This window comes from Eulemur rufifrons, chromosome 28 (genome assembly GCF_041146395.1).
Source record: "Eulemur rufifrons isolate Redbay chromosome 28, OSU_ERuf_1, whole genome shotgun sequence".
NCBI classification, from domain to species: Eukaryota; Metazoa; Chordata; class Mammalia; order Primates; family Lemuridae; genus Eulemur; species Eulemur rufifrons.
The window spans coordinates 43,414,720-43,425,525 of NC_091010.1; the positions used below are offsets into that span (position 1 = coordinate 43,414,720).

The window sequence follows — 10,806 nt, forward strand, 5'->3', positions numbered from 1 at the left end:
ATGTAGCATGATTTAAAAGAGGAAAAAATAATTCAGCAGAGCTTACAGGATGAGGCAATTCAAACCCCAACTCTTTAAGTGTTTTTTTTTAATCTCTCCTGCCCTAAAGGGTGCCAGTTTTTAGGGGAAATCATTTTGAAATTTATAGGAACACATCATTTGTTCATTCAACAAATACCCTGAGCTCTGCATGCTGGGCACGAGGCTAAGTCAGAAAGTTTACTGTGATTATTCAAGGTAAGAAAAAGTTGTCCCTGTGCTAGAATGGTTTGGATTAGGGATTATAGTTTGCCTTCTGTAAAATTACTAAGCCAGAAGTGAATGTAGAAAGGAAATATAATTCCCAAATAAGCCAAGCAACATTCTTATGTAATTCTCATAGGCAAAGAAATAGTTTTGGTGGGCAAAGAAACAGGAGGTAGCAGCAATCCCACTGAGGGCTCATGTGACTTAGAAGAGGGAAGATACCCTCCACCACGCAACTTCCTGCTGCAAACAGACCTTATGCTTCAATTCCAGCTAACATAAACTCAATGCCAGCTTCTTAAAAAGCTGTATTTTTTTTAAATTCTTATACATATATAACATATATTAATTTAATAAAAATGAATGTGCAAGCATATTAGTCCTTTTTAATATATTTTCTTATCTCTAAAAAAAAAAAAAAAAAACAAAAAAACCTCACGTCATTTATGTTGCCTCCAGGCCCTTTCACACAAATGAGTTTGTGACCACCGCTTGGTTAAAAAGTTATGAAAAGCACAATCAAATGTAGAAACATTTTATGACTAGGATTACCAGACACCCTGGTTTGCCCAAGACAGTAGCCTATATTTTCCCAGCTTAACTATCAAAAGCACCCCATTTCCTTCTCAAAAGTATTGCAGCGTGGATGATGATGAATTGTATTGTTGTCCTTTTGACAGAGATGGGGGTTTTAACCAAATATTTGTCAAATGGTTTAAACAGTTCTGATGCAGAGGGTTGTGGTTGGGTTTTTTTTTGTTGTTTGTTTGTTTGTTTGATTTTTTTCCTGAGGGGGAAAACTGTCTCTATCCAGAAGGTTCTATGACTTTTATTTATGGACAGGACTACAGTTCAATTTCTTGAATCGCCATGGAACACTGTTAACTTTGCCCCTTGGAGTTGGCATCTAAATCTCTGGCCAGAAATCGACCCTGCTCACCAATAACTCAGAGACCTGTGGTGTTTGCAAGAATGAGGCAATGGTTCCCAGATAAGTTCATCATCAGATCCTCTGTGGGGGAGGGGATTAAAAGTATAGATGGAGTTCCACACTCATCTCAGATCCGCTAAAGAGGGTCTACACAGTGGGATCCAAGAATCTATATTTTTTTAAAGCTTCCCAGAAAATTCTAATGCTCACTGGGTTTGAAACATCAAGGGAGATGCTGACTAACCTTTCCCCCTAAGCTCTCGCCCTGAACGAAGTTAAGTCACCAGGTAGAGCCTAAGATCTCAGCTGCTCCAGAAACAACTTCAAGGGCTTACAGACCTGTTAAAGTATACAGCAAGCCCTTGAAAGAAATATGCATTAGAATAGTATTTCTCTATCTCTTACAAAAAACAGAGTTCTTAAGAAACGCAGCCCCTGATAATGTTAGTCAACATCCCTGAAGATGCTCTGCAAATGGAGCATTGCAGAAGTAATTTCAACCCAGATATCTAAATAACTCAACATGGTTCCTATTTTCCCTTGGCCCGAAAACTCACAACTAAATGTAGTGTGCAATTACGGAAACCAACTGATTTAAAAAGCTCCCGGCCACATCTCTCTCTTTCCTCTTCTATATTCCAATTTTTTGTTAAATCTTATGTGAGTTTTAAATATCCTAAATACACATTTTGGTGTTGTAAGTCACCTTAAATCCATCCTACAAGTAAGTGAGAGAGGCAGCATAAATGACAGCTATACTTCGGCATTATTCAAAATATGACTTGGATAAAGAAATGTGAAATTCAAGTTCAATCTCAATGCTATGTGCCTTTAAGAACAACCTCCGTTGATCTAATGGTTGTGTCAAGGTATTTAGGTGTAACGTTAACAGATTCTAAGGTGGGGGACAAAGCCGGACCCAGCCCTGCAATGTGCCATTCAAATGCGGAATTTGGACTCACTTCAGACTCTTCTGAGTCACTTTGCAAGCCCAGGTTACAGCACAGACTTTGGAGCCATATTACATCCACAGAAGCTGTACGAGCTTAGACTGTTTCAAAATGTTCTCGGTTAGTCTATAACCATTTTCTCAGGAAAATGAGGCAATAAAGTAGGGTAGATGCTTGTAGATAAATTGTGCCTTAATCCAGCTTCACATTAGGCCCAGTGCAAAAGAAAGTTATTAGTGCTAAGGGCTAGCAGTTCAAAGAGACTTAATGGCTCTCTTAGTTTGAAAGACCAATCACTATTTCTAAGAAAGGAATAGGATGAAGCAGGTAGCGAAATAGACTACCCTGATTAATTTCTCAACAAGTTTCTCAAATCTCCAAATAAGCCTCTATGAGGCCTACATGCTTTTAAATAGCTCCAACACCACCGCCCATAACCCAAAGCCTAAACACTCACTAAACCTTGAAAAAGTTACTCTCTCTGACTCATTGTCTTCATTTATCGAATGAAATTGATAATGGTATCAACCTCACTAGGTTGTTGGAAGAGTTAAATGAGATTATGATTGTAAAAAATTTAGAACAATGTCTGGCACATAATAAGCACTCAATCAATACACAGTAGCTACCACTAATTTTTTTAAATAGTACTACTAGTAATATATCCTGATGCCTTCTGTGTGTTAGCCACAGTGCTAGGCTCTCTCTATACATCATCTTAATCTCATCACAACCTTTGAAGACAAGTACTATTATTTCCACTTTACAAATAAGGATACTGAGTTTTCAAGGGCTAATCTGTCCAAGGACATACAAGCTAATAAATGGACAAGATAGGGTTTGAACCTAGATCCAGCTGATACTGAAAATGCATCTTCCCATGACATCAAGATGCCTTTAATTCTTGATTTGTTGCAGTAAAAATAAGGCAGAAAGCACAAAGCAACAAAGTCCAAATAGTTCATTGTGATATGGTAAGTTGGTTTTAAAAATGCTATGTGTATGGGAAACAGCTTGGAAAGTTTTGTAGCCATCTGTTAACAGTGTTTTACCTCTGGGAAGTAAGACTAGAGAAGCCTTTACCTTACGCATTCCATACTTTCATATTACCTGATCTTTTATAATAATTACAGGGGTTTCTATGTAAACTTTATTGAAGGATAACATGCATACAGAAAAGAGCACAAATCGTAAACTACACAGCTGAATGAATTCTCACAAAGAAAGCACCCCCACACAAACAGCATGAGATAAAGAAACAGAATTATCACCTGATCGCCCAAAGGTAATGCGCCTTGTCTGTCACTAACCTCCCGGCAAAGGTTTGCCATGATCCTGACTTCCAACACTGTCCATTAATTCTGCCTGATTAATTAAATATAACTGGAATCACACAGTATTTACTCTTTATTCTTATGTCTGCCTTCTTTCTCTCAACATTGTGTGTGTGTGTGTGTGTGTGTGTGTGTATGTCTCACCCCTGTCATTATGCACAGTTGTAATTTCTTCATTTTCGTGGCTGTGGCCTCTTAAATCATATAACTGTACCACCATTTATCTATTCTATTGTTGTTAGACATTTGAATTGTTTCAAATTTGGGGCTATCATGAACAGTGCCGCTTGGAAAATTCCCAAACATGTCCTTTGGTGCTCATGTGGACCTATTTCCATTGAGTATTTAACTAGGAGAATTGTTGGGTTATAGGGTATGGTTATGTTCAGCTTAGAAGAGTATTTTTTATAATTTGTTTAAAAGACACGGATGCAAATCATTGCTGCGGCATCCAAATTTAATCTATCTGTATGCATTTTCGACATCTGCATCTTAAATAGGTCCTTCTATGTTCTTATTGTCTTCTTTGATATCAGCGGTCATATCTAAAAAATTACGCCCTGAATCCCTTGTTCAGGAACCTGGCCTCCTACAAGACTGTTGTGTTCTTCAGAAAATCATTTTGATGTTCATGGCATTTACCAAGGAGGCAGTGTACTGTGTAGGAAAGCACACCACAGATCTCAGTTACAGATGGGTACCCCGAGTTTACCCACGATGAGGCTAACCACAGCATCAACAATCACACAGGATGCTAAGACACATGTAAGAATCACCTTTTCGTCTTAGGTCTTTCATTTTCATTTTTCATATTTCATTCTGGACTTGGCCTGGCTACCACAAGGTGGTCATCTTCATTTGCCACAAAAACTGATCCCAAATCTCCTCTCAGCAGGTATTTCTCTAGCCCAGCAGTCCCCAACCTTTTTGGTATCAGGGACTATTTTCATGGAAGACAATTCGTCCACAGACCAGGCAATCGGGGTGGGGGGATAGATGGTTTTGGGATGATTCAAGCACATTACATTTATTATGCACTTTATTTCTATTATTATCCCGTTGTAATATATAATGAAATAATTATACAACTCACCATAGGTTGGGGACCCCTGCTCTAGCCAATCCTCCCACTCCTCTTCAGTTTTTCACTGTCCACATGGGCATGGAATCCCATAACTAGACTGTAAATTCTCCCAGGTGGGGCCGTGGCTTCTGGTTTTTCAGGAGGGACAGGGAGGGAAGGTGCTGCTGTCCAGGATGCTCTGAGCTGAGGCCACGTGCCAACTGGAGGGCCACCTGGCCAACCCGCAGGGACATGAGAGGTTCTGAGGGATGGAGCCCAGGAGGGTCCTACCCTCATGTTGACGCCTGCACTACCATTAGCATTTTTCCAACCTATGTGCTGGGTAATATGGCTAGCAATGAAATATCAACATTTACGGCTTATCAGGAAGCAGAATACAGCGGTTACAGCTGGCCTGAGAGTCCATCTGTCTGGCTTCACTTCCCAGCTCTGCAATGGACTGGCTTTGTGTCCTGTGTCCCTTTGTCAAGGGTTGTGGGGAGTATGGAAGAAGATAATGCAATGCCTGCTTAGCACAGAGCAGGCACTCAAAAAATGTTAGCTGCTATGAAAACATTATTATGACATAGAGATTAAGACTACAGTCTTTGAAGCCAGACTGGTCAGCCAAATTCCAACTCTGCCACTCACTGCTACATAACACAGGCAAAGTACTTAATGTTTCCATGCCTCAGTTTCCTCATCTGTAATATGGGGATCTTAAGTGTACCTACCTCATAGGACACTTGTGAGGATCACTGAGAGAATACACTAAGCACTTAAAATAGTGCCCGGCACACAAAGAGTCCTCTATACATTTTAACTATGGTTATTATCACAAGTAGATCAAATAAATATTTCTCACACAAATCTTTCAAGTGTAAATGGATACTCTTGTGATTAACAGGACACAAATTCATCTGCAAACAATCCTGAATTCATAGGACATTTTCTAAATCAACTTATGGTTGAAGGTACAACCCACGCCATGAGAAACTAGGATACTCTAACAATGAAAAAGTGGGCTCCCAAATTCAAAGGGTACAAAACCCCCTGAGTTTGCTTGCTCATTTAATATTTTATCTTTACAGAGAATTGAACCCCAGAAAAGGCATATGACTTGCCCAGGGCCACCCATGCGGTGCTCAGGACTAGAGCTCAGCTTGAGTCCCGGCCCTGGACATTTTACCAGACACCCTACACAAGTCCCGGCAGTCCCGGCAGCTTCCACCTGGCCTCTCCCCGGAGACCTACTGGAAGTCAAATCATCCTATAAAAATTCGTTTTCTGACATAATCACTTTTGCTCATTTTTAACCAGTCTCTACCCTCTCCTTTACCAGGAAGTTAACAAGTAGGTCTGTCAATGAAAAATTATGTAAATTCAAACAAATTACCTAACCTGTGGGCACTTGAGTTTCCCTATCTGTAAAAAGCAAAGAATACCAGCTTTCTTCTCCTCTTTGGAGCAAGAGTAAGGCATGGCTTAGGAATGGGCACAGCTAGTCCTAGCTAGTCCTAGCCTTGTCCTAGCACAGAGCAATTCATTGGCGATTTTCCCAGTCCTGATCAACCGAGGAGAGTATGACCCTAGTGGTTAGATGACACTCTCCTCTCAGTCATACGCCGGCCTGCAATACCCTAAAGCCGTCCTTCTTCCCTCTCTCCGCCTCAAAAATAAACTAGCAAGGTTGGCATCCCGGAGACTGGGGAGGAGATGGGAGGGTATCTGGTGAGGTGATAACATGGGCTGGTAAATTTCATGCCAGTGGGCTCAAGCGGTCACTTACCTGTCATTCTCTTTGGTTCATCTTCTTCCTCCACTCTCCTTAGGTCAGCTGTGATTGGCTAGAGCTGCTAATATTTCCCAGGTGATCAATTTCACACAATGAGGGAGTGCAGCACAAGGGCCATTAATACATAATGAGCCTTCGTGGACATTTCTTGCTTTTCATATACTGACAGGCAAGCCCTGCTCTTTCAACCTTTAGGACATGATGTAAAATCTCCTTGAATCTGGAAATACCACTCTTAAAATTCAGAAATGACCCTCTGGCTAGAGTATCCATTATTAAGCACCCCTTGGGATACTTGAGCAAAGGTCACCAGCATTTGCCATGAAACCACTGGGCTCTTACCAGAGTTACCCAGGACCCAAGAGGCAAAGGAGCAGCTCCTCCAACTAAGAGCATCCCTTATCTCTGGCCCCACCCCTTCCTGTCTTTCATCAGTTGCTGGGAGAGAAAAACAGTCAACATAAACTGAGCAGCAGTTTTGGCCTGGGTATGGACTCTCCGAAGGCTTCCCTTGAATGCAACTAGAGGAAATAAGAAATTGACATGGGGGGAAAAAAACAACCTCAAGGAGATAGACAACTGTAGGTTTGGAGCAGGAACTGACCAAAACAAACAACAAAAATAATCTCAGGGAACAGTGGCAAATGTGGTGCTGGATCATCAGGGAGTCCAAGGCAGGGGCCTTAAATGAGAAACTGGGTGAAAAAAGAAAGCTAGTCTATCCTCATTTAAAGTTAGAAATCTGGGTTGAAATTTTAAGTTGATCACTACAACAGATGAAAACATTAAGGAGCTAACGAAGCTATTCACACACACAAAAAATATATATGTTCTGCATGAACCTGTTCAGAAACAGGCAAAATTAAAGTATGGCATTTGGGATGCCTATTTAGGTGATAAAACTATGAAGAAAAGTAAGGAAGTGATTACCATAAGTCAGGATAGGGTTACATTTAACGAGCTTCTAGATGCTGGCAATCTTCTATTTCTTGGCCTGAGTGGTGATTATACAAGTGTTTACTTCATAATCATTTGCTATGCATGTATATATCTTATGACTTGTTCATTTCATAATAAAAAATAAGTTAAAAAAAGAAAACATTGAAAGTATAGAAGATTACAGTGTTATATGCAGAAGCTTTAACAGTTTAACAAAAGATTGAAGCCAATACCAAAATAATTCATGCAAGACAAAGCAAACATAGTTATTTAAATAAAAGGCACTCCTCTACCAACCTAATTTTATGGTTTGCTTTGGTGTGGAGACTCCAAGTCTACATATACAAAACCATACTAAGCAAACTGTATCTGCCCAGGATAATAAAAGTAACACACCGACCAACCAGAAGGTGTATATCTCTTAGTTGATGCTCACACCACCTCACTGTTATCCACTGTTTACAGAGCACTCTGACATACCTAACTCCCAGCCATGGGCTGGCGTTATTCCCATTACAGAGATACTAAAAAATTTTTTAAAAAGTTAAAAAGGTAGTCTCAGACAGTAAAAGACTCACCCAGGTACAGCTCAAATACGAAGCAGACACCAGATCAGCCCCAGATCTCAGATGGCCATTCCAGAGTCCCTTTAAGACAATGACTTTCTCATTCCCTAGAGATGAACAGGCTCACATTTTTTCCATGTGTTAATAATGAAATAGGCCGGGCGCGGTGGCTCACGTCTGTAATCCTAGCACTCTGGGAGGCTGAGGCTGGAGGATTGCTCCAGGTCAGGAGTTCGAGACCAGCCTGAGCAAGAGCAAGACCCCGTCCCTACTAAAAAATAGGAAGAAATTAACTGGACAACTAAAAAATATATAGAAAAAATCAGCCAGGTATGGTGGTGCATGCCTGTAGTCCCAGCAGCTCGGAAGGCTGAGGCAGAAGGATCGCTTGAGCCCAGGAGTTTGAGGTTGCTGTGAGCGAGGCTGACGCCAAGGCACTCTAGCCCGGGCAACAGACTGAGACTCTGTCTCAAAAAAAAAAAAATAATAATAATAATAATAATGAAATAAAGGGACAAGTAAATGACTCTCAGTATGAGAATGTCACCTCCTCTGAGTCACTTTCACCTTTCAATTAAAGCACCTGCCAAGGGCACTTTAAAGATTAGCTTCCCTCACTTGACCACGAACACCTTGAGAACGGAGCTGTGTCCTCAAGTTTCTGAGGAGCTCTGCACAGTTTCTGTCATATGGTATGTGCTCATTAAACATGCACATACCAATAAATAAATAATAAATGAATGAATATATGAAAGTACAAACTAATGAATTCACAGTGTGGTGTTTTCCACTTCATACCATCATTCCTGCCCAGTGCCTCTTACAACAAGACTTTTAAAGCAGCTAAAATGGCAGGCAGGCGGTAACTGCCCTTTTAACAGATTGCCAATACATCCTCCACTACTTAAAAAAAGGTTTCAAGTCATATATAAATCTCAGAAGTGGAGAGGGCTGACAGGTTAATTATAGACACAAAGAACAGGGACAAATGGACTATGAGGTAAGCGAGTCTGAATGTGCAGAGGCGATGCCGTCCCTGGACAAGCATTTATTAATAAGCCCGAAGGATTTATCCAGCACAGCCAGGTGCAACTCCATGCCAGGCTTGGGAGCGGGGTTCCAGATCTGGGGAAGGCACAGCTCCTGTGCTTGAAGAATTCAGCTGGTGGCTGGAAAGACACCGTGTACCTTCGAAAATGATCAAAGGTCTCTGTGGGACAAGGAGAGCAGGTGGAAGACAGGGCTTAAGAACTGAGCCACCTGCTCCTTCTGGGGGTGGGATGGTCAAAGAAGACCTCCTCACTGGGCCAGGCCCACCTGGAAGGAAGCATGGGCAGGACTTCCACTGACAGAGAGGCCGAGAGGGGGCCCCCAATTCTTCTGCACCTCCCACCAAATTCCTTCAGCTGCTGGAGGCAGGAGTTTAAGTCAAAAAAACCCAAAGGGATCTTCCCCTTCCTGCTCCATTCTCCCTCCCTGCCCCAAGAAACAAGAGGGATGTTTAGAAGGCTGGGGAGACAAATTTAAGGTCAGCTTCAAGCAGGCAGATGGGCCCAAGAATGGAATGTGCCGCCTCTAGGCAAGGCGCGGCCACCAGGGAGTGCGTTTCCTGCTCCCTTTCTACATTCAAAAAAAATGTATTGACCCCCTTCTAGGTGCCCAGGCACTGAATGTGGCGACTGTCAGGGGGACATCAACCTTGTGTTTGGCTAGATTAGAGGGCCAAAGCCTGGGCCTACAAACACTGGGTCTGGGTTTCCCTGCGTATTCCACTTTATTTGGGGGTGATGGGTTTGGTGGTTCAGGAACGAAAGGGGGCTCTTCCAAGAAGATGAGATCCTCCAAGGAGATTTCAAGTACCACGGCCACACACACAGGGTAGGAGCCCCGCCCCGGTATCCCCTCATCCCCTGAGGAAAGGGGGCACTGGCCAGGGGGTAATCTGGGAATGACAGGCCTAATGATGGCGTGGCCACCTCCCGCAGGAGGAGAAGGATGACCAAGAGGGTTTGTTTGTGTGTTTATTTCCAAAATCCCACCTTCTCTCCAAAAGATTAAGAAGAAGAGAGTGACCATGGATCAAGTCCAAAGAGTGGAAACCTAGTTGTTTCGGTGATTGTTTTTTAAGTTAATCCCACGTAGCCCCCAGTAAATTGCCCACTCACTCCACCTCACTTTCCAGATCTTTCCTGTCGCTTTCTGCCACTCTGCGTGAAGAACGGAGAAGTGCTATCTCCCAGCACGCGCGATCTGCGAGGACCCTCGTCCCTTCGCCAGCTGACAAAGCACTTCCAACGCCGAACCGCGCTTCTGCGGCCAAGGAACCCAAACTGCCCCCTCCTTTCTGGCGGACATCGTGAGCGCGCCCGCCCGCTTGCCCGGGAGCGCAGCGTCGGGGAAGGGGCGGCGGGGAGCGGCGGGCCCCTGGCGCGCACCTGGACGCGCCCCGCCGCGCTCTGGGCTCTGTCCCCGGCAGCACCGTGGGGCCCCAGCACCCCCAGGTCGGGCGCCGCCCCTCCTCCCGGGAGCGCCCGGCTCCCACGCGCGTCCAGCTGCTCTTACCCGGGAAATGGCGAGAGGCTGCTCGAAGTCCTTGCCGCCCACGAGGCGGAAGCCCCATGGTCCCGGACCCTGGAGAACGATCTGCTGGGTGGTCATGGCGCGGCGGCAGCGGACGGCGACCCGAAGGGACAGACGGACAGGACGCGGCGCGGCGCGGCGCGGAGCGCTGGGCTCCCCTGGCAGCTGTCGGAGAAAGAGCGCGCGGCGCGGTCCCCGGGAGCCTGGAGCGGGCGGGGCGGTAGGGGACAGGGCGGGAGCGAGGGCGAGGTCGGGGGCGGCTCCGCCCAGGCCGCGTCGGTGCCGCCCGCCCAGCCAGTCCTCCCGCCCGCTGCCCGCAGCCGCTCCCCGCCCGCCCCAGGCTCCCCGGGCCCGCGCCGGGGCTGAGGTCGGGGGTCCGGGATTCTCAGCGGCTCCGCCCGG

General features: G+C 44.5%; 1 protein-coding gene across 1 annotated transcript in view; it reads right to left on the reverse strand.

The window, feature by feature from the left end:
- PDLIM1 (PDZ and LIM domain 1) overlaps nt 1-10,590 on the reverse strand; it is a 39,170-nt gene extending 28,580 nt beyond the window's left edge. Inside the window, exon 1 of the mRNA XM_069460068.1 lies at nt 10,387-10,590. Within this exon, the coding sequence (XP_069316169.1) occupies nt 10,387-10,482 (96 nt within the window). The 5' untranslated portion in view covers nt 10,483-10,590. The remainder of the gene's footprint in view (nt 1-10,386) is intronic.
- Between the last annotated feature and the right edge of the window lie 216 nt (nt 10,591-10,806).